Source organism: Falco biarmicus, chromosome 5, assembly GCF_023638135.1.
Source record: "Falco biarmicus isolate bFalBia1 chromosome 5, bFalBia1.pri, whole genome shotgun sequence".
Lineage (NCBI taxonomy): Eukaryota > Metazoa > Chordata > Aves > Falconiformes > Falconidae > Falco > Falco biarmicus.
Window position 1 is genome coordinate 17,314,949 of NC_079292.1, and position 24,234 is coordinate 17,339,182.

Sequence of the window (24,234 nt, forward strand, 5' to 3'; positions counted from 1 at the left end):
TACTTCCTTTGTTTCTATTGTTGCCTTTAAAATCAAACCAAAAATGAATAGCAGATCACCATGAGGTCTGAATCTTTTCCTGGAGAGGTCGCTGGGGGATAACTGTCAAGTAAGCTATGATTCCAGAAAGATGGAGGAAACCTTGAAAGTTTGTCGCACGTTGTGTTTGTGTTATCAGGAGTTCTGATTGCTGAGCTTAAGTACTAGGGCCTCTTCCAGTTCTGATATTTGCTCATAAATCATAACAGAAGGGTATCAGGCAGATTAATAGGCAGGAAGGGGGACCATGGATGTCTGCTACACCAGGCACAGTAGGGAATTGAAAGTAATTCTTTTGGCAGCTGTCATCTTGGCATCGCATGAGATGGGTGTGGGTTTCTGCAATCACCTTTCCTTGGTAGTGAAAAGTCATAGTGCAATCACCATTTCACAAAAGAGGACCGCTTACATACCAGAAATTCACTTCATGAATTGGGAAGTTTTCAGGGTATGAGTGAGGATATATGGTATGTGGGAGCATAGCCACCAAAATCAATATGGTTAGCATTCCTTACATGTGGGATAGCATCCAGTTTCCTCTGTACACACCTGTTTATGTATCTTTATTCCCTCTGGCCTATCACATTGTGTTCAATGACTGCCTAATTACTTAGGGGAAGAGAATAGAAAAAAAGCCATATATAGGGTGATCCTTCTTGTATTTGCTGTCAGCTTCCAGCAGCAGACTAACAGGACTTCCTTAATTGGATGTTGCCTCTGGATTATCAGTATTTTTATAATGCAGTGGATGATGAATTTGTCAATTTTATTTTTGAGTTATGATTTTCGTCACTTACTCTTTCTGACATTCACATCATTGTGTTGTTGGAGGAAAACACTTCTTCATGTCTTTATGTTTAATCTTGCCACCTGGTAGTTTAATCAGGTTCTATTATGTTCTATTAGTTACTATTCGGATATGAACAAAACCTGGCATTGAAGTGTTGATTATAACTGTCATCAGTATAAATTATCTTACTGTAACTTTTTACACTGCAGTTCATGATTGGCCTTTGCCTGCTCACTTACTCTAATACAGTGGAATTGTTCCATTCCAGATTGATCTCAAAACTATTTTGTTTAGTTTTTTTCCTTCTCCTTAATTCAGATGTACGTGGGTTTGGATGTGAATTGCTGCTGTCTTCTAGCCGAAATGTTTTAAGGTGCTCAGAAAGAGCTAGCATGCCAGTTTATCAAGCTATTCCTAATACTACTTTGAAATAGCCTACGAAGAATTAAGTACGCTTCAAGTTCATCTTGTCAAGAAAGCATATACTTAGAAATTTTGGTCTGTAAAGATTCCAAGTACCCTTTGCCTACCTTAATTTGATTTAAAAATTGACTTGTGAGTTTGTTTTTTTGTGGGTTTTACTTTTGGGTTTTTACCCTGTACCTAGTAAGTGGTGGTTGCATACCTGGTAAGTATTAGAGAAAAGGAATTGTGTGTATGTTGTATTTGACATCTGAGAATGTCTTATCTTTGGATACAATGATGTATATGGGCTCCATTAGCTGCTAGTTAGGCATTATCTCCTTTAAACCTGTAAAGTGTTGCAATTGCTTTCTTGATTGGTAAATGGTAAAATCCCAGTAGCCGATGGGAACATGTTAAAGCATATGTGCAGTCTCCTAAATTCACTGTGGAAGCTGTAACGCTAAGCTTTTGAATGCATCTTCAAATTGTGATATTACTGATATTTTAGGTACAGTAATATTGTTTGGTGTCTACAGCATAAACTTTCCTTGATGTTCCAAAGGCATATTTGAACATCCCAGGAGCCTAGAGACTGCTTTTTGACCACAACGAAGATAATTACAATGATCCATTCAGATGCATCCTTAAGTGAAAATAATAAGGGGTGTGTGTGTGTGTGTGGAATGAAAGATGTCATAGGATAAAGTGATTAGAGGCTGAAGAAGCAGGAGTGTTATAGAAGGATGGCTGTGGGAGGCAATCTGTACATTAAATATAAATTTATGGAGAAAAAAAAAGAAAAGGGAGTACTTTGAAATACTCTTACAAGGTTTACTGTTGGTTTCAAGACCAGGCTAGACACTTACTGGTTGAAAACTCCCATTTTTATTTTAAGTAAAAGTGACATCTTCCACAGTATCTTTTGTAGCAAGCTAAGTTGCTGCTGTTTTAAAATCAGTGTTTTGATTGCTCATCTTTTGGGGAAATTGTAGTACAAAACCAGTACATTAAGACACCTGAGTTTAAAGTTTGGGTTTTTAGTTATAATCTGTGTGGTGTATATTAATCTTTTTTTTCCCCAATTTATTACTGTTTTCTCATGTTTAGGAAGCTGAGCAAGCAAGAACAGATTACTTCATTAGAACATTATTACTTGAATTTCAAAATGTAAGTATATGATCATGTCTGGTGCCAACAAGCGGTTGCTCAAAGGTTTCTGAAATGATACAATGAAGGAAGCTCCTGAAAATATCTTCACTTTTTTAGTTCTGTATGTAAAGCAACAAGTTTAGAAGTGATGTTAAAAGCTTAGCGTCTAAGAAAAGAGTAGTGAAACTGTTTCCTTGTCTTTTATATATGTTCTTGTTTAGCCAAAGTTGTGTGATGGTCTTCAATATCATGTGTTAAGAACTACAAAGCTACTGTCACCCTAGGAGAATTTCGCTGTTTACCTCAACTAAAAATACCATGACAAACTGAATCAGACTTTTTGTTTGTTTGTTTTTTAAAAAAAATCAAACAAACTTGCCATCTGTTTCCTCTAACTCCACCTGGTTAGCTTCTTTTTGGATGAAGTCTGTGTGCTTGTTAGAATTTGCCCTATACTTATTGTCATTGTTTTACAATGTTAAAAAGACACTTCTTATGTCCATTTCTATATTTGTATTGCCAAATAAATAAAGTAATAATGACGACAACTTAGTGGTATTTCCCCTCCACCCCCAAAGTTTCTCATTCTAGCTTGTAAAAAGTCACTCTTCTTGTAATTGAAATACATGTAAAAATATGGAATGTTCTCGATTAAACTGAGTTGCACTGTCTTTTTGCTGGGGGAACTTTTGGATGGGGGAATTGTATGTAGCATATTCAAGGGTCAAGATAGAAATGTACTATTAAGAGTGAGCTCAAGGCTTTGGAATTCTTGAAGATTTGATATCCTAGTGTTCAATATGTAGAATTGGCTTACCAGACAAGTATTTGGTAAACCTGTTTATTTCCACTGTTTGTTAAGTTGGCAACTGTAAGTGGTTACAATTAGTCTCTTTATGGAAGAAATTGAGTTTATTCATCTTAGTGAAAACTTGTGATGCAAACTACTGTAAAACATGAGACCTACTTCATAAACTGAGTATGTTATGTTAATTGTGGAAATTGTCATATTTTCAGTGAAATGAAAAGCACTTGCATTTTCATGTAACTGTTAAGAATGGATGATTTAAGCTTTTCTTGCAAACTTATACATAAGCGTCAGGTTTGAGGTGACTTGATTTGTCTGCAAAGCGACTGTCAGTAAGTGTAGAGCTGTCCTAGAAAAACATGAAGGTTAACTGATGAGATGTCAAAAACCCCAAAGCAGAATTTAATTTAATTTTATTTTAATTTAATTTAATATTACTTTTAATACCTGAATAGCATGAGAACCGGTTACTTCAGAAACTAGTTAATTTGTTTTGCTTGCATATACTATACATGCAAATCATGTTTGACCACTTCCCTGAGTTCTGTTCCGGTTAATTTTAATAGTTTGTATACGATACCTGTGTACTACATAAAACTTAAGTAGTAACAAAAAGCTGCAATTTGTGCCATGGTTTTGATCTTAGCAAAGAGCCCAAAGTTTCTGTTCCTTTAAGGAGTATTGTAATTGAAAGAATTAACAAGATAGGTTGATATTGAACTTATGTGGCTGATAAAACTATCTTTCTTCAGACTTAACCTTTGCTTCAGGATTTCTGTGGGCATACAGAAAACCCACATTTTGGTAATGAGTTACAGATTTCATCTTACTTTGAGGAATTCTAAGTGTAGAACTGGGGAGGAAAAATAGGTATTTGTGGTATAGAGTAATATCCTTTTAAGTTCCTTATCTGGTTTTCCAGAATAACAAAAAGTTTTGTCACTTCTTTAAACTTTTTGATGGAGAATCATACAAAATACTACACAAAAGAATTTTAAAATTCATTTAAATATACAAAGTTACTTTAGTTTCTATGAGGAAAACCAGTTTGAAACTTGAAGATTATTTTAAGCTAAAACATCAGGTTCTTTCTTAAAAAGTGGCAGTAAAAAAGGACTATGAAGACTCCTTTTCATTTTTAGTTTCCATATAAAAAGCCTAAATTTGAATAATTCTTTTTCCTGGCAGTTCTGCTAATGTGAAAAATCACTGGGTTTGTCTCTTTTAATCTAATTAAGTTAGTTCTTGGTGGGCCTTATTTAGGCAGCGGTAAGTTTTCTTCCTCCTTACTGATGAGGTTTTACATAATCAGTTGGATTTTTAAAATGCCTTTTCTTAGGCTGGATTTTCTCTTGCTTTTACTAGCTACAGTGTTTCCACAAGTCTGGCAAAAGTAAAGCATCAAAAATAGTTTGTTCAATTGGAAGATTATATACATTTCCATGCTCAAGGGGCCCACTATGTTGCTTCTCAAATAACGACGTAGAAGGTAGCATAGGTCTTGAAACTTGCAACCTGTAACGTTGATCAAAAAAGTCATATGCTTCTCTAGGACATTACTTTGAGGGCATACGAGAATCCAGAGGTGTGACAACAGTGTGGAAAGGTGCAGTAGAACTAGTTGTATTGCAGATGATTTAGGTAATAGTGAGAAAGAGGATTTGGCCTTTCAGGGATTTAGGTAGCTGAGTGATTAGGCTGTTCCAAAGCTTGCTTCTTAGTTGTCTTTTAGTACTTCTGTAATATGAGCTAAATAGAACAAAAGTGTACCTGCTGTTGTTGCAAGTGTGATCGGTGTTTAGATACCGCCTGAATTATTTCTCTCACTTTCTTAATTTCCTTCTGCATGTGAATGTACACACTTCATTTTGTAATGTGACAAAACAGTAACTATTCCCTGCCCCCCATTTTTTTTTAATGTAAGTTACTGGAGTATGATTGGAGAAAGAACCTTTCATGGTGGACTTTCCCTTTCTTTCTCTCTTTCGAAGTTTTAGACTGTAAGGACAGAGAATCTTCTAACACAGTTCAATGTTGTAGGACTTTTAACCAATATATTATAGAGAGGGGCTTGTGTGAACTGCCCCATAGTTCTTTCTTCTGTGCATTAGCAGCACTCAAAATACCACAGCATTTGCCTTGAGTTTTTCTAAGTGGTATAAGCTGTAAGTTTGGGGTTTTTTAATACAGTAAATGGCTTTGCTTGTCCACACTTTATCATGGAAAAAGTGAAAGTTCATTGAACTAATTATCTCATGCAGACTCCTCAAATATGTGTTATCATTAATGCATTTCCCCCTCCTTTTCCCTTAGGAGACTCGTAGTGTATATCAATTTCATTATGTTAACTGGCCTGACCATGATGTCCCTTCATCTTTTGATTCTATTCTGGATATGATCAGTTTGATGAGAGAATACCAGGAACATGAAGATGTACCAATCTGCATACACTGCAGGTATCAAATATATTTAATTTTTAAGTTTATATACATTTAAATTTTTTTTGAAGTCTAGGCTTTTGGTATGAGATGAAGTAGTTTGAGTCTAAATCAGTAGTTAGTTTCCTAAAAAGGAATATTTCTTCATGTCAAAACTTGGCTCAAAATCAGTCTTCACTGTCTTAAAACGCATGACAGTGAAATTTTGCTTCTACTTCAGTTCAAGACAGAATATCAATCAGAAGAGATTTAGTCTTTGAAGGGGAAACAATTTTGTGGTTCTTAAGACATTTAAGTCCTCATTAGGGCAAAACAGACTTTGAAGATCACTGCAAATCAGGTCTGGGAGTCAAGGTTCCATTTTCAGTTGGAAAGACTACATGGCAGGTACATCACAACCTAAGCACTCTTCTACCTGTCTTCTAGTATAACAAAAAATATTTCTAATGAGCAGGCTGTAGATTCTGGTTGGTAAGTCTTTGCTTCTGAGCAGCAGTTTCATCTTGGATCTGAAATATGGCTAACAGAAGGACTGTTGAAGCTAAACTGCCATAAAAGTGTTTTGGTGAATTGACAATTTCTGACAGTAAGTCTGGAAAGTTCTTGCCTATGATATTTGATGCTTTTTTTAAGCAACAAAAGTTAATGCATTATATATCAGAATAACTGAATTCAGATTCATAAGCCAGGTAATGTTAGGTTGTTGGGGCTTATTAACTGTTTAGAACTTGGTTATTCTCTTAAAGTGTATAGAAATATATTGTCTTTAGCTGCCTTCTTTTTCAGCTTGTCATTTTAAAGTAATCGAGGTCCAAAAGCATAAGAAACTTACTTAGCACTGAAATCCATTTCACTTTGTCCTATTTCTCTTGAATGTCAATGTTGTAAAGAACCAACATTCACGACTGCAGTGTAAATATAATGTAACAAGTATACATGTGTTAAAACTCTTTGTGTAAAATAGAGAAATTCATACTGCTAGGTAGGATAAAAGTGATAGTTCGCTATCATTTTTATAACTTTCAGATTTAAGTTTTTTTAATAACAAGAAGAAAATACAGAGATGATACTAAATCAGAAAAATGTGGGAAATCTTTAAAGGTATTCTGTTCTGTCATTTAACATATCTATCATTAAATTTTGACATCCTTACTGTTGTAGCAGTGGTCACTAGGAATAGTGCGACAAAAGTGGGAATAAAAATGTCAGCATTGAAGCATCTTTCATGATTACAGTTCCAACTGGCTATGAAAAACTTGCATTAAAAATGTCAATGCTCCATTTTGCATTTTTCACTGTTAATTTTTTCATTTTTAAGACATTATAGTGTCAGATTGAGTTTAAAATGATAATTGAGAAATTTTGATATTTGTTTTCACGTGGACTCTGGAAACATAAAGCGTATAGTGTATATTTAACCAATTAAAATAATTTCTAACATACCGTAACTGTTTATGTTCATAGTGCAGGGTGTGGAAGAACAGGAGCTATTTGTGCCATAGATTATACATGGAATTTGCTTAAAGCTGGGGTAAGGAATCTTAAAAGAGCGGATTTTTTTGTCATTCTGTCATTTTATAACAGTGATTGAGCTCTTGAATGTTCTAGAAGAGTAAAATGTTTAAGACCAGAACTTTTTTGACAGGTTGACGTTTGGTTTCATTGCATTCATGCTTCAGTATGTACTTCATTTCCTTTGACAGCAAGCTTATACCTAAAAAGTCACTGTAAAATTACAGATTTATAAAATATATTTCAATATAAAGTGGTTTTTTAAATTCAACTTTATCAACATCTCTGCTTGATCTTGCAGCTCTTGAGGCCTGATACTTGAAATATACAGGGATAACTTAGTTTTGGGATTTTTCAGTTGTGAAGCATCATTAATGTTGCAGTGTCATATTAAAGCTTTCATTACATGTCTAATTTTCAAAATACTTGAAATGCTCTCATCTGTTCTAAATCAAATGTTTAAAACCAGTTCTGGAGAGTAATTGCTTTTTTAAAAAAAATCTTCATAGCTGCAATGTAGAGAGAACAGATTTGCTTTACCTACAGAAGCTAAACGTACTTTTGGATGTCTAACGGCTTTTGTATTGCTGTTCTGACAAACGGTTTTGTCAATGTAGTTGACTTTCTTCTATGTTTCAGAAAATTCCCGAAGAATTCAATGTATTTAATTTAATACAGGAAATGAGGACACAGAGGCATTCTGCAGTACAGACAAAGGTATAGCTTGTTTTGAAATAAATCTCTACAAAGAATGATGGTATATTATCATATGATAAAGATCTTGCGCACTAATTTTTATCTGGTAATCTACTATAGGAGCAGTATGAACTTGTCCATCGAGCCATAGCACAACTGTTTGAAAAGCAACTGCAAAAATACGAAAGTTGTGCAGATTGGAAGATTGCAGATGGAGTGGTAGGTGTCTCTCCTCTATGAGTTGAAGCTGTTGGCTTCTGATAAAGATTTTCCTTTACAGTCTATTTTTTTAAATTTATTGTGAGGCACGTACAAAACTTGTTTGGACTACATGTGGGTTTTTTTGCCGAGTAGGGACACCTAGCCTGTGCTGAACTTACACTGAGGACTTGGTTTTAGAAGTAGAGTCAGATAATTAAAGGAATATTTACCATGTATAACAAATGCAATTGCAATGGGGGAAGCAATTCTAGTATGGACGAAATGCAGGACTTAAATATTTCAAGTTGTGAAATGTGCCCTTGGTGAGGTGGCAGTAGTTGACAGCTGGTCTGTTGCTTTGATTGGCAGTACTTACCCCAATTTTGATACATTGGCAGCAAAAGAAATTTTGTTGAAGCCTGAGCTGCTGCAAATTACTTGTTAACCAGTGTGATAAAAAGAAAGCTAAGTAAAACTCCAGCCTGCATATACATATATATACACATAGAATTTATCTATATACACATATGTGTATTTATTTTTATCTGATCTCTGTTTAGGTTAAACTGTCTTGAGAGGGAAAAACTTAATGGAATTTTTCTTTTCTTCCTTCTCCCCAGTGTGATGTTGGGCCCAATTTTAAACCAGCCAATAAGCATTAATGTGACACTGGGCTATTACACGCTGTTACGGGCTGCCTTGGTCTTGGCCCAACCCAGCTTTGATGTAGTTGAGCAGGACTAAAAGTGCCTTTGATAGGAAGCTTCATACTGTACCCTTTTAATAAAGGAAATGAAGAAAACCTTGGAAAAATAATATTCTTCATTGGTAATCATAGTGTTTGAGGATTTTTCTGTCTTTTTAAGGTTTAAATTTTTTTTCCCCCTTTTTTATGTTTAGATATTTTTTTCTTGGCTATGAATGGGCACCAAGTTAAAAATGGCTTTTTGGATCCATATATTCTTTCTCTCACCCACAGTCCAGAACTGTGTACCATGCTTTATCCTTGCACTGTATTTTGTTTTTGCAGTAACTTTATCTGTCCCTTCAGTATCCTATTGGTGTAGGTCCTGTTGCTCTCTAGAGGTATGAGAGTTGTATTTTCAGGACCATTTGAAATATCTGGAAGCAGTTTTAAATCTGCCTTTATTAATAAGTAGCCTTTTAATTTTAGGGCTATAGCTATTCTATACTGTGCTTTCTAGGAAGCCTAAAATGTTTTTCATTCTTAGAAAAAAGGCATATACCCTTCTGTTAACTCCTAAGAATTTATATCAGTTCCTGCAATAAGGTCTTTAGTTATGACAAGAAACCTGATGGACTAAGTGCAATATGTATAGGGCAGGCTCTTTTAATGTTACTGGTTTGATATTCAGCCTAGCTGATCTGTGAATTTTCATTTACTTCTGAATGATCTCATTGTGCTGGAAACGGGGCAAAATGAATTTGTCACTCTGACTAGATAGAGCCTTTTTTGCATTAGGAAATTATTCTTCTTCATATTGTAGCTTGAACACTTCTGCAGGAGGGTTGAGGTAAAAAGCCTTATAGGCGAAGAGTTTCTCTATCTAAAAATTCGGTACTTAAATTTGCTACTATTCATTTGTTAGGAAATTTGCCTTCAGGGGATTAACTGGTGTAGCTTAGCTTCTGTTTTAGTTTTACAAGGTAGTCTACCTCACATATCCAATTAAATATCTCCTTGTAGCTTTAACCTGATTCTCAAAACTTTGAGGCTTACTTGAGACAGTGTTTTTGCTATTCTGAAAAAGCTGGCTTTTTTCCTCCAAGGGTGTTACGTAGCTTCTGTTGTATATAATATCTGTTTTTTCCCAGAAATGTTGGGTGTTTTTAACTAAGATATATTCCAGAATGTTTGGCTTTGAAAAGGAAACAAACTGATGCAGAAAGTTTTCACACAACTTTATTACATATAATGTAATATCCTAAGGCTCCTTCCCAGATCTTACTCTGTCTGCAGGTGCTACAGCAACTGTGGAATGGTGTACATGTGAAGAGTTTTAATTATGTGAAGAGTTTTAATTATGTTTAGTGGAAACAATTCCAAATGAAAGAATGTGCCTTCTTTGGATATATTACTGTTATATGGGAGATAGTACTTAACTGAAGAGGAAAGTTTCTTTCATTTATTGTATTTTGATGGTACTCTGAAGAGTTGGAGTACTCTGTAAGGTTGGTTTCATGGTTCTGTTGTCCAATTGCTTTTCCCGTTTCAAGCAGCTTTTGAAATAAATTGTTATCTAAGCCTTGTAAGCAGTGTTTGCCAGTAACATCGCAGTAAAAAGTTAATCTGATTGGCAACGAGTAGCAGTATTCATAGGGAAGTAGCTTGGACGCAGTCCTGAACGTGTGTTCCTGTGAACTTGCCAGCTTTGCCCTGCTGGAAACAATACTGTAAAAAGTCAACAAAAACAACACATGCAGTGTTTGAAAATAGGTTTATCATAGGGTTAGAATTTCTATTAGCATTTGATAGAAGGATTCAAAACCATGTAGAAAATGCACATGTGATGTAACGTAGTAATTGTATGCTCTTGCCATATAATTAGTTATACGTATTGTGAATGTAGAGAACTACAAATGTGCTTAAAATAATGCTAATTATGTAAATGAAATTATATGAAGAAAAGCTTTCTTCAGATACCAGGCAGAGTACTTTCAGCAGTCCCCACAGTAGCCGAATTTCAGGGCAAAGATGAAACTGTTGCTCAGAAGCAGGTTTTTTCTGATAAGAAAAGACTCGGATGCTGAGTTTGATAATTGGAACTATTTTTCTCCCCCACACCCCCATAGTAGGACGCTTTTAAATTTGATAGACTCAGCCCCCTTCTCACTGAAACTCTTGATCATATCATCAAGTATTCGAAGTCATTAACTCTGCTTCTCACAATCAGTGGTTTTGTTAGTACTGTTGTGAAAATATTACACTTGGTGTTTGGAAGTTTTGAAACATGTGAGCTGATTAGTCTTGATCATCTGATAAGATACTGGTCAGGCTTGTATGAGTAGAATATTTTGTGAGTTATTTGAGGCATCTTTGTGATCTGAAGTGAAAAACCATAGTTGTCTTGGAAATCTGAATCAGATGGAATTCGATAAAGTTGGATGTTCTGTACGTAGAAAAAGGAAAATTGAGCGAAAGACAAAACAACAAAAAGTTTACTATCTTTTTAAAAATATTTCCTGTTGAATTTTGTCTCTTGACAGTAAAAAGCATGTTACAGTACTGCAAGTCCTTTATCTACCCTTATCCACTAACAGAAGCTTGTATTACTAAATACTTTCTCCAATATACGACGTTCCTAGTACTCTCAAGTATCTCTTGCATTTCTTCCTGTAGAAGTGACAGAATTCTGTTGCTGCGGTTGATAACACTTTTAGAAGCTGTGGAGGAATCAACTGCTATAAGAAGAATTGATGGTATTCAAAATGTTAGTGGTTCGGAAACTAAGTGAAAAGACTGCTGTTCAGGTTCTCTTTGCTGTTTTGCAGCTTGGAAAGAGATTTTTGGCCATTGCAGCATTCTAAAAAATCATATCTTCAGAGATATTTATCTTGCTGCCTAAGCTTGGAAAGTTTTATTTAATTTGAGTGTATCGTTTCTGTCTGAAGTATTTCTCATCCACTGATGCTCTGTGGTTCCCATGCTGCTTTATGATAAGGGCAAAAGGAATGCCTCAATTCCTTTTAAGGGAAACCAAGATATTACTTCTGCAAGAGCATTTGCAGTAAATTTGCTAGTACTTTACCAGTACAGAAGGCTTCTGAATGACATTAAATGTTTCCACTGTGAGTTCCAAAGTAAAATTATGCATTGTAATTCCTGGGCAGAAGACTTTGAATTGTAGGCAATGCCTGTGGAATCTCAGTATAAAACTGTGATCCTCTAATTGTTCCAAGTTAGTGACAGCTCTGTTTGGTGATTAAGCCGTTGGAGGAAGTAGGTGGGGAGAAGAGCCATCTTTGGGAGGTGACAGCACAATTTAGGTCACCTTAGGAAGTTTAATTCAGACGCTGCATCTGCCATGAGAATTCCTTGTTCCTCTGCATTACCACAGGAGCATGAGTTACCCTGTATTGCTGTAGACTAGATGTAATCTACACTAAATATTTAACTTTATGGTCTTTTCATTTGTTAATGTAGTCCTTTATAGATATACACACATTTCATATATATATATATATATATAAAAAATATGTGTGTGTAATTCAACAGAATACCTAGAAATTCTGAACTATGAGTATTTTCACTTAATCTTGGTAGCTGCTCCCTCAAATCAAAGAGGACATTGGAACTCTCAAACTGTTCAGGAGTTAATGCATATAGAGGTAAAGGTTGGGGAAAGCTCTTTTTCTTTTTTTTTTTTTTTTTAACCCACTTATTATTAATGTTTTTGTTTCCTTATAGTGAGAAGCCTGCCACAGTAAGATAGGTATCATCTGTAAGAAAGCAGGGCGCTGCACCGAACACTTATTGACAGAATTGCACATTTGTCTGTATGATGACCCCTGTGAACTAAATATGTTGTCCTGGTTTTTATAAGCTGATGCTTTTTAAAATTGCATTTTGCGAGAGAATGCAACATCTGTCTAGAGAAGCAAGAGTGCTGACTGATGCCAGTAAGCTGTGATTAGGAAGGGTGGAAGGCTTTTTCTTAATATTGCCATCTGCTCTTCTCAAGGCATGCGTCCATCCCAGTGAAATACCCTATATTCACTTCTACAGTTGAGATTCCTCTGTTTTGCTCCATGCTAGTTGTTCTGCATGTTTGCTAGTTGACTTAATCTGATACATGACAGAAGGGGAAATCTGTGAGTTGGTATCACTCAAGGGTGCTCAAAATACTGGTTGTTCACTGTATTTTGTGACACAGAACTGAGAACAAGCAAGACTTGCTCTGAGCATTCAGCAGGCAGTATTCCTTCAGTTAAAAGCAAGAAGAGATCCAGTAGTAACTGAGCACAATTACTTAAAAATGCTGCAACGCCATAGAGCTGATAATAAGTGCTGTTTTGTCTTGCATGGGTTAGTGCATTTGGTTACTGCCTTAAACTTCTATCATCTTCAACTTTTGAAGTAAAAATCCTTTACTTACTGGGGAATGAGTTGCCTAAAGGTGAACAAAGCCCACACAGAAACGTAAGTCTGTTGAGCTAATTAAGCAAAGTAGTGAAATTACCTCTTTTTTGGTGATGGCAGTTCCTGTACCATTCTTGCTCCTGATTTAATTTAACTAGAGCAGAACTGATCTTGATTTTAACCTAATGCAGAAGTGAAAGCTTTTGAACACATATCTGCCTGAATTAGTGTATGAGGTTGGGATAACCACTGACTTCTAGGGTTGAATTAAAAAGTACCATTTTGTGTGTGTGTGTGTCTTGTTGTTTGGTTTATGAGGGGGTTTTATTATTTTTTAAAGAATTGTCTCTGTGGTTGTAAACGTGCCTCAGACGTTTGAGTTTATACCTATTTTGCAAGGTATATGCGTATGTTTTATTACTAGTATCAAAAAATGGCAGTGCGTCTTCAGCTACTTCTGCCTGTGTCAACTAGCAACAGCTTCTTACTGTATAGAGTTCAGAAAAGCTCTGACAGATGGTAGCTTCCTAAATGGGCTCTTTCTTCTGCCTGTGAGAAAAACATATCTCAAGAAACATTCTATTCACAAACACTTCACTTTACAAACACAGAAGGATAGGGGTGCAGCTGCTGGTTTGTTTTCCAGACAAGTTAGTCTACACCACAGCCAACAGGCACACCCTTTCCCTTGCCAGTGCCTTTTAGAAAACTGAGTGCCTGAATAAGAAATCTGTTCCTCAAAACTTCTGTGCAGGCAGGACTGAACTGGAATAGTGTTCTGATCTGCTGTAGGATGGAGAAGTTGAGGAGGAACTCCTCCTGTGGAGTTTATGTCTTTCTAATATCTCTCTGCCTTAGGAAACTTGGATGTGCTGTGGTGCTATAACAAGGCAAATAGCCCACTCTGTTCTTAGGATGAAGTTAGTTACTATCTCTAGTTACTATTCTTAAGATTAAGGAGGGCCCTATTAGTACAGCGTCAATGCATTTAGTGCTGTCCACAGTAATGACTACATATGGGAGAGATTCAGAGATCATTTTGCACAACTCGGGGAAGTGGGGAGAGGTATGACATGACTATTGAGCAGGAAACTGACTTGCTGCTGTTAGATTCCGTGAGCCTTTGACATCTCTGACACCAGCCTTCAGAGTAGTGTTCTGTCTGAATGTGGGCAATAAAATTCATTTTCATGTGTGTTAAGGGCAAAACAGTCTGTCTGATCACCCGATACCTGATGTTAAAAAGGCTTAGAAATAGCTTTCCTGCGTATTTGAGTAGAGGGGTCGAATGTCCACGTTTCCTGGTAATGTTTCGTTCCATCAGTGGCTAGAAAAAAACCCCTCTGAAGTTGTATTTTTTTCCAGTTGGCATGTCTGCAGTAGTTTACAGCTACATTTTAAAAATTTTCTGAGCTCTTAATGTTTTTCAGTAAGTCAAGGAAAACTGACAAAGGACTTATCTAGGAACAAAGGTACCCTTTTAAGATTGAGGGTCCTGCACTCAGTTGATGGATCAAGCATAGCATTCATAGTTGGTTTCTTTTTATTTTAGTACCTTATCAGCCAATTTTTTTCATTCTTTCTCTGACTTTTGGACACTATGTCTTGATGACAGCACTTTTTGCTGTGAGTAATTGTTAAGGTAGTGCTGATGCAATACGTTTCTGAAGGTAATTGGCTTGCAACCAGTGTTGTTCATTAAGAAGCTAGAATGATGCAACGCCCAGTACTTTAAACGTATTCAAACATAGTTCACAGTACGCTTCACTTTGAGAGGCAACCAGTGGATAATAATCATGTTGTACCTTACTGAACTAGGATCAGTTGACCTGATATGGCTATTAGTATTTTTATGCATTAGTCCAGGAAAACCAAAAATATTTTTTCATGGAAGTAACAGAGACTTAAAGAAACAATGTATTGTGACATAAATTAAAAAAAAAAAAAAAGAGCTATTTGCAAGTTGAGCAAGAGTGCTGTAATGTTGCAAACCTAAAGGCTCAGATTTGGAAACAAAAAGGGCAGAATTTGGTTTGCAGCAGAGGCTTTGTGTGTGGTCTGGATGTCTAAGTTCCAAATGTGCTCAGTGGAACCAGTTCTGTTACCTTTATCCCCAGCTTACTGGCTGGCTGCTCACTGGTGGATGAAAAGCCGGACATGAGCTGGCAGTGTGCGCTCACAGCCCAGAAAGCCAGTCATATCCTGGGCTGCATCACAAGAAGCGCGGCCAGCAGGTCGAGGGAGGTGACTGTGCCCCTCTGCTCTGCTCTGGTGAGAGCCCCCCTGCAGTGCTGCGTCCAGCTCTGGGGCCCCGGGCACAGGAAAGACACGGACCTGTTGGAGCGGGTCCAGAGGAGGCCTCAAAAACGATCAGAGGGATGGAACAGGTCTCCTATGAGGACAGGTGGAGAGAGTTGGGGTTGTTCAGCCTGGAGAAGAGAAGGCTCCGGGGAGACCTTGTAGCAGCCTTCAGTACCTAAAGGGGGCTTACAAGAAAGATGGGGGCAAACTTTTCAGTGGGGCCTGTTGTGATGGGACAAGGGGTAATGGTTTTAAACTAAAAGAGGGTAGATTCAGACTAGATATAAGGAAGACATTTTTTACAATGAGGATGGTGAAACACTGGAACAAGTTGCCCGTATACCATGCTAGATGTCCCGTCCCTGGAAACATTCAAGGTCAGGTTGGACGGGGCTCTGAGCAACCTGATCTAGCTGAGGATGGCCCTGCTTACTGCAGGGGGTTGACTAGATGACCTTTAAGGTCCTTTCCAACCCAAATAATTCCATGAAAACCAACCAACCTTGTTGGACTGCTGTGGGAGCTTCAGTTGTGGTCATGTAAATGTAAGTGGCTTTTATCTGCAAATTGAATCTCACTCAAAAAAAAAAAAAAAAAAAAAGAAAAAAAAAAAAAGATAGTTACAGCCAGTGGTCAGTGGGACAATGAACTTGCTGTGCAGTTTGCCTGGAAAGGGCCAACACAAAGCATTGATACAGAACAATAGGGTATTTCTGCTGGAGTACTTCTGGAATATTTTTTTGGATAACTAGTTAATGGAGGAGGTTAGTGAAAAACAAAGACTAAAAGATTTATTTTATTTTCTTCACAGGAAAAGCTTTACATAGTACACTGAGGAATACAGTTTGATAATAGACTCTTCCCACTAGCAGAGAGGGATATGACAACTGTTTTAAGGCTAGTAATGGAAATTAAAAACATGTAACTAATTAATCTAAATTTAAGTGAGGGTAGTTAGCAATTGAGAACTTAGTTATGGTTAATCTTCTAAAGCTGAAATTGCTTACCAAATTCAAATGCAACTATCATATTTAAAGCAGAAATTAACAGGGAATTCCCTTTGTAAGACCAGAGGTCAGTCTCTGTCATCCAGTCTGAACAGGTAGGCTGGCAGATAGTAGACCCTGGTGCATGAACCTGGTATTGTGCTTTGAAATACTTTACACAGATTTTAAATGTTTATGGTTCTTCTTTAAAATTGCTTTCCAAAAGAAAACTCCTGCAAGAAAAACCTTTAGGTAAAATGCATATTAAACTCAAGATAACACTAAGGTAGGTCCTTGTCGGTTTTGTTGAATCTTTGGCTGTGGCATGTGTATGGTAGTGGTTGACAGCTTTAGACTCTTGCGTGTTCTGGTTTTATTTTTATATATTTATACATATTTGTACCGAGTCTGGCTAGGTTGGAGTTAATGTCCTTCATAGGTGCTGTGTTTTAGATTTGTGACGAAAGCAGTGCTGATGACACACTAATATTCCAGCTATTCCTGAATGATATTTGCACAGTGTCAATGTTGCCTGTCAATGTCTGTGATCCCAGTGAACAGTCAGGGGTGTGTGCAAGAGGTTGGGAGGGGACGCAACCAGGCAGATGAACCAAACTAACTAAAGAGGTAGTCCATAACACCATATAAACATCATGCTCAGCAAGAAAGAGGAAAAGAGGGTGAGGTTAGCCATTTTTTGCTCAGGAACTGGCTGGGCATAGGTCTCCCAGTGGGAGGTGGTGATTTCTTTTGCATCACTTCAGTTTGTTTTCTTTCTTTCTTTCTTCTCCCACTTCTCCTTTGGTTACTGAACAATTCCATTTTGACCCACAGGTTGTCTTGTCATTCCTCTTCCCTGCCCAGGGCTGAGGGTGGGGAAGAGTGAGTGGCTTTGTGGTACTTGGTTGCCTACCAGGGTTAACCCACAACAATATTTTATGTGTATATATGTATAAATGTGTATGCATATATATATTTACAAATATGTAAAATATGTTGTATTTGTAGTCCTAAAATTAAATAAAAATCTAGGTGCTTTGCTGAGTAAGTTAAACTTCATTGTATGCAAATGGAGGATTATTTGTAAGTGTTCTAGAAAAATGCGTTAAATCTTATCTGCTTGTTGCTTTAAAATAGCTGAAATTCTCAATCTTTTACTGTATTTTCACTTGTACAATCACTCCATTGAAGACGAATGTACAATAATTTGACTGGAAAAATAAATGCTTTAAGTATGAATAATTGGGAGGGCATAAGGGAGCTTGGTCACTACTAACCTGAAACATCAGCTTTTGAGAATTTTCTCTAGTGCATTGTGCAATTACGTGCTAAACAAAACGTTTAATCAGAAAAATTTGAAGTTGGATACAGAAGATACAAAATAATATTATGAATTTAGAGTAGAATTTTGAAATCATTCTCTAGATGATAGCCAAAAATATGTAATAGTCAAAATTGTTTTCAAGTATCATTACGGACCTTTGTGTTTCAGCTTTACAGCCATGAATGAAAACTTTTTTCTTTTAATCAGGATGAAAATAATACAGAGAATGCTGTCAGTTCTTCAGATGCTGAGAAACAGGATTCTCCTCCACCAAAGCCTCCACGGACCCGCAGGTAGTTAACTGTGATAATATGCTATTGTAAGCTGACAGATTGACATGCTTCACAACAAAACTGTTCCCACTATAAAGACTTTTAAGATGCAATTTTTTTCCCATTTATAGCTAGAAATATACATAATACAAATAGAAGTCTTGTCGTTGACTCTATAATAAAAGCTTTAATATCTTTGCAGAGTCTGAATATACCAACATTGCAATGACTACATGTGAGTAGACAAGCATACCCCTGTAGCAGTCAGATATGTGCAGGACAGGTTATCTTTAAATGTGTAGATCTCTTCATTTTAAAGCGTAGCTAGTATCAAGTTAACTTTAATGTCTCTACTAAGTAAGGATGAGAAGCCACTAAAGGCTTTTGCTGTATAAGATAGGAAGCTTACTCAGAGAGGGATAATTAATCCTTGTAATGCTTGCATTGGCCTTGGGGAAGAAGTGCTACAAAGTATAACTTCTAATTGTACTTTCTAGGCTTCTTTTATGTCTGTCTGTTCTTGGAAGTTACAAGTATCTTAAGGCTATTTATATAAGTCAATATTGGAATTTTGTTTATTAACTCACCATGAAGCATCTAGCTATACTTGATTTGCAGAGGTTCTGGAATTGTTTTGCCTTCTAACCTGTGACTTTGTAATGTTTTAATGTGATTCATATTTGCTGTACAATATGTGAACATAGACATGTAGCTTAACATCTATCTGTATTTGAAGTCAACATAAAAAAATTCAAATATCAGTCCTTGGTTATTATGAAGGTAGACATAAAGAACAACTCATGAATGCATACATACATCAGCACCTGATTCTAGAAAATGCTTGGCTTTGCAGTTTATGATCTCTTCCTGTGAAAGTCACCTTGAACTTAACATCTGTGTTAATTTCTTTGGAGAACTTGGTGGGAGGTAGAAAGTGTTCTTTGTTAGACATGTTTAACTGTTTTCGGGTTAAGGCAGGAAGAGGGCATAAGTAAGTTTTTATTTGACTTTATTGCTGTCTATAAGACTGTAAAGAACCAAAGTTTTTAAATTACGATTTGGGACTGTACATGATTTTACATGACTACACAATTCAAGATTTTACTTCAAATCTAGAAGCAATGATTGGTACTTCAGAATTCAGAGGGAGCATCTTAATACCTTTAAGGAATAGTCCTTGAAATATTTATGTATTTCGTAGTTCATTCTGAAGTATTTGGGAAAAGGGGTTGTTTGTTTTTAATCAGGCATGATTACAGAAAATTTTTTTACTTTCAAGCTCAAATGCAATTGAGAAAAAAAAAAAGAAATGGAGACATAAATGCCCAAAAAAAGACGAGGTAACAATTTTTTGTAAGCTGTGAAATGAAGAGCTATGTGCTACTGTCTGAAGGAGAAAAGGTGAAATACTGTAGGAGTTTAACTTTTCTTCAGATTATGCTCAGACTTCAATGTAATGACTTAGAATTACACATGACCCTTGAAATGTATTTTAATTTCATTTCCAGCCCTGCAGAACTCTCTTTTTGCATCTTCTGCAAAGCTAAGATAAAAACCATTGATTGGTGTTCCTTTTAGCAGTGTGATTTACATGTCACAATTAAAGAACCAAAAAGCCTCATGTAACTAACTTTTACAGGAGAAATTCACCAGTTGGTTATTTTTATTCATTCCTTATACTTGTATATAAATTACCTGTAGTATGGTTTGTGACAGCTTCACTGAACTGCAGCTTTTATTTCACGTGGATGGGAGTGATTTAAGTAGAAAAATGTGATTGTCTAGCCTCAGCCCGCTTACATTGAGTTTAATTTTCCTATTTTAATTATGAGGGAGGATGTAGAGTTTAATATCTATCTTTGGTTGGTCATAGCATGTGCATTCCGTGACCTTGGCATCACACTCTCTTATTTGAAAATAAAACCCTGCAGTATGCTGCATAAAATAACCGTGGATTACCTAAGGGTTTTTTTTCCTTTTGGAAACTGGCCAAGTTTTATTTAAATCTGAACCCATGTTATGGTGCCCAGTTTTAGTAATAAAGCTCTTTTCTATTAAGGCTACAATGGCTTAGATTTTAAAATGTTCTAAAAATTTATAATGTATTGCAGGAAAAGGAAGAATAGTGTTGCCATAGCTTCATTTTGGTTTTGTTTTTTTCATGCGTACATTTTTAGTGTAAAGTTGTGTGAGGGCGCTTTTTTTTCAAATTATAGTTGATTTTTATTATGACAAATAACTTCAAAAAGTTATTATTACCTAATGCATGGTTTGCCTGACAGCTGAGAAGCTCTAACGCTGAGGTCTTTGGCACTAAGGCACTGTATCAGTTGCTCAGGTTGTATGGCAATAAAAGTGTATGAAAAAGCTGCCTTATCACCTATCCTGTAGTTCTGCATGAGGAAGTGAAGTTACAAGATAATCAGTAGTAGTTGTATAAGAAGAGATACTTTGAGGCTGAATTATGAGAAGGCTTTCTATTTTTTTATCGCACGGTGTCGTTTTACCAATGTACTTGAAAAATGCTTGCTGTTGCAACATAGAAAAACAATGCAGAGTTAATTTAAAGGTCTAATACAGGAAAGATCACTTCTCAAATGGTCTGGCATTCTTTGGTTCACTGCCTCTTCTGTGTCAATATCCTCTTTCATCAGCTTCCTATTAGTTTCCCGTTAACTTAAATCAAGCTGGTTTTACTATACTGTCCCCTGTTTGTAATAATATTAGTAGTTCATCTTCAAATGATTTTCTGCCTCTGGGGGGAGAAGTGTCTATAGATCACAGCTGTTGAAGGAAGTGCCCAGGGAAAGCATTATGCAGCAGCCCAAAATGCCCAAGATTTTCTGGCAGGAGTTTTAGAAAAAGCTACTGCCAAACAAAGACCTCTTAAATGTATACATATCCTAATATTTCTGCTTTGTAAAAGGAAACAGAAATATTTCTTGCAATGCAGAACATGTGAAATAATAATACTATTATGTCAGTAAAATGGAAAAATTCTTACATATTCAGAGAAAACCAGGAAATCCTGGGTGGCATCTATTTCCTTTAAAAAAGAAATTACATCAGAATTCTCAATATGAATAAGACAAAGAATTAATTTGATACAGAATTTCTCATTTGATCACTGTAAGCTCTCATTGAAGAGCAAAGGAAAGAAAATGAACTTCAAATATAATGGGGAGCATTTTAATAGCACTGTTTGGCTGTGTATGAGGAATATGATGAAACAACTTTTGGGTTGCGGACTTGTGCAGCATTTCCTGTATCAGCAGTTCTGTGCATACCTCTAAGGGGGCTCTTTGTATACGTGTGGGGTTCTGTTTAGTAGTGAATCAAATGAGAGAGTCATATCATCAAACAGTAATCAGTGAAGAGCTTCATGAATTTTGACTGATATTATGGGCATATAGCCTTGTCATATCTAGTTTAATGCTAATTTGCTTCTTTAGCTAATTGTAACGCTTAGTGGTATGTCTGTACCAGATAAGAAATTAGTTTTGCTGATTGCATGTGTAACTCTGGGTCAGGAAAATGAGGTCAATAAGGGAAAAAAACTCATTTTCAGTAGGAGGATTTAGTGGAGATTACTGATGAGTATCGCTGCTGGTAAAGGGGGCATGTAAATATTTGTGGAAGTGAAATTCCCCTTTCTGTGCATGCGCCCCCCCACCCCCATGCCCCCCCCCAAATAGAGGAGAGAAATCCACAATGAGGGAAATTATCCTGTCCTTGTTAGTGTATACTACATTGGAGTGAGACTTGCTTCCCTCCCTGCCCCGGCTTATCTTTACTAATTCAAGCAAACAACTTATTCTCAAGCTTGTTCATTTTTCAAGAATGTCTAGAGGCAAAAGAGTTTCCACGTTACTTTCAATTAAATTGTTTTGATGTGCTTTGTATTCCTCCTATCTTAATAAAATAACAATATACAAGCACAGGGAGGCGAGGAAGAGAAGGAATCTGAGGCCCAGCCTTTTGTGACAGGAATCAGAGAATGAAAGAGGGCACCTGGGAGAACTGCAAGGGGATCTGGGGTTTTCTAGATACAAAGTTACGATAACTTTTAGAAGATAATTTAGAAGCCAGAGAGCTTGCAGTACTTCAGTGGGTAGGGATTTTAATAAACTAAAAATCCAAATGTTTCTCTTCAGTTTGGAATCCCTTGTAGAAGGATTTTAATTCTTCTACCCATGCTGCTATAGCTTTGGTGCTAATAACATCACAAGGATGAAACTCGTGCAGCGGTCTGTCCCAGGACAAGTAGGCTTTCAGTTCTGTAAAAGATTAGAGTGTGAGGCAGTGTTGGGTGTTGTGTCCTGTCCTGTCCCATCCCCCCCCCCCCCCCCCCCCCCCTTTTTTTTTTTATGTAAGTCACGACAGTCTCAAGCATTTGCTCTGGCTAAGTAATTTTTAGGCCTTGTTTGCAGGTAGGGGAGCTAATAGTATTACTTCAATTTTGTTTGTGATATGACATGAAGATACGTAATGAGAGCCTGTCTGATGCCTTTCACTTGTGAATAGACAGGCAGGAATTCTTGTGCAACTGCGTGGTCTTCAGCCCTCCTCCCTGTAACTCTTAAAAGCAAGCTCGCTGGTTTTATTCCAGCGTAGTAGAAACAGCATGTTTGGTACTTAATGCTTTTTTTTGTGTTTCACTTAAATAATGCCCTTGGGGAAGAGGTAGCAATTAAATTTTTTAGCTATAGAGGGTTTTTTTTATTTTTCATCTACACTCTTCAGTAACATTCTGAAATATGATCAAGTTTTCTGAATCATTCTGGCTTTTTCTCCTGCTGTCTGGCAAGGATAGGCTGACATATCTGAGCAGTATGAGAAGAAACCTCACCATGGATTGCTGGATAACACAATACTGAAGGGGATATATATATATATCTTTGTACTTTGCATTTTTCTTATAAGCCTTTCTATTTGTTTTTAATTTAATGTTTTCTTATTCATGTTGGTTGAGAAGATGGAAGATTCTTTGGCCCTAGAACTATGTTACTAGCCCACGTTCTCTTGAGTAAAAAGACTTTTTCCAGACTTAACAGGAGCAACAAAAGGAAGATGGAAACTTGTCTTGGAAAGCCAAGTGCCTTAAGTCCAGGATACCAATGCTAGCCTTTGGCACTCTTCAAAGTGAGGTGATTGTTTTATCAAATTTCGGAATATCTGTTTTAAATATTTGTTTTATCATAGAATAGTTTGTGTTGGAAGGGACTTTTAAAAGTCATCTAGTCCGCCCCCTGCAGTGAGCAGGGCCATCCTCAGCTAGATCAGGTTGCTCAGAGCCCCGTTCAACCTGACCTTGAATGTTTCCAGGGACGGGACATCTAGCATGGTATACAGGCAACTTGTTCCAGTGTTTCACCATCCTCATTGTAAAAAATGTCTTCCTTATATCTAGTCTGAATCTACCCTCTTTTAGTTTAAAACCATTACCCCTTGTCCCATCACAACAGGCCCCACTGAAAAGTTTGCCCCCATCTTTCTTGTAAGCCCCCTTTAGGTACTGAAGGCTGCTATAAGGCCTCCCCGGAGCCTTCTCTTCTCCAGGCTGAACAACCCCAACTCTCTCAGCCTGTCCTCATAGGAGACCTTTTCCATCCCTCTGATCGTTTTTGAGGCCTCCTCTGGACCCGCTCCAACAGGTCCGTGTCTTTCCTGTGCCCGGGGCCCCAGAGCTGGACGCAGCACTGCAGGGGGGCTCTCACCAGAGCAGAGCAGAGGGGCACAGTCACCTCCCTCGACCTGCTGGCCACGCTTCTTGTGATGCAGCCCAGGATATGACTGGCTTTCTGGGCTGTGAGCGCACACTGCCAGCTCATGTCCGGCTTTTCATCCACCGGTGCCCCCAAGTCCTTCTCCCTGGGGCTGCTCTCAATCCCTTCATCCCCCAGCCTGTGTTGACACCAGGGGTTGCCCTGGCCCTGGTGCAGGACCTTGCACGTGGCCTTGTTGAACCCCATGAGGTTCACGCGGGCCTACTTCGTGAGCTTGTCCAGGTCCCTCTGGGATGGCATCATGTCCCTCAGGAGTGTCAGCTGCACCACTCAGCTCGGTGTCATCTGCAAACTGGCTGAGGGTGCACTCGATCCCACTGACTGTCATTGATGAGGGTATTAAACGGCACCGGTCCCAGTACGGACCCCTGAGGGACACCACTTGTCCTCGATTGCCGTCTGGACACTGAGCTGTTGTCCACTACT

At 37.3% G+C, this 24,234-nt stretch overlaps 1 protein-coding gene across 2 annotated transcripts in view; it reads left to right on the forward strand.

The window, feature by feature from the left end:
• PTPN12 (protein tyrosine phosphatase non-receptor type 12) overlaps window positions 1-24,234 on the forward strand; it is a 77,598-nt gene that overhangs the window by 41,270 nt on the left and 12,094 nt on the right. For both annotated transcript variants that reach the window (XM_056340108.1, XM_056340107.1), the window contains exons 7-12: window positions 2,342-2,401; window positions 5,505-5,647; window positions 7,094-7,160; window positions 7,781-7,858; window positions 7,958-8,056; window positions 17,958-18,043. In XM_056340108.1, coding sequence (XP_056196083.1) covers window positions 2,342-2,401; window positions 5,505-5,647; window positions 7,094-7,160; window positions 7,781-7,858; window positions 7,958-8,056; window positions 17,958-18,043 — 533 coding nt within the window. The remainder of the gene's footprint in view (window positions 1-2,341; window positions 2,402-5,504; window positions 5,648-7,093; window positions 7,161-7,780; window positions 7,859-7,957; window positions 8,057-17,957; window positions 18,044-24,234) is intronic.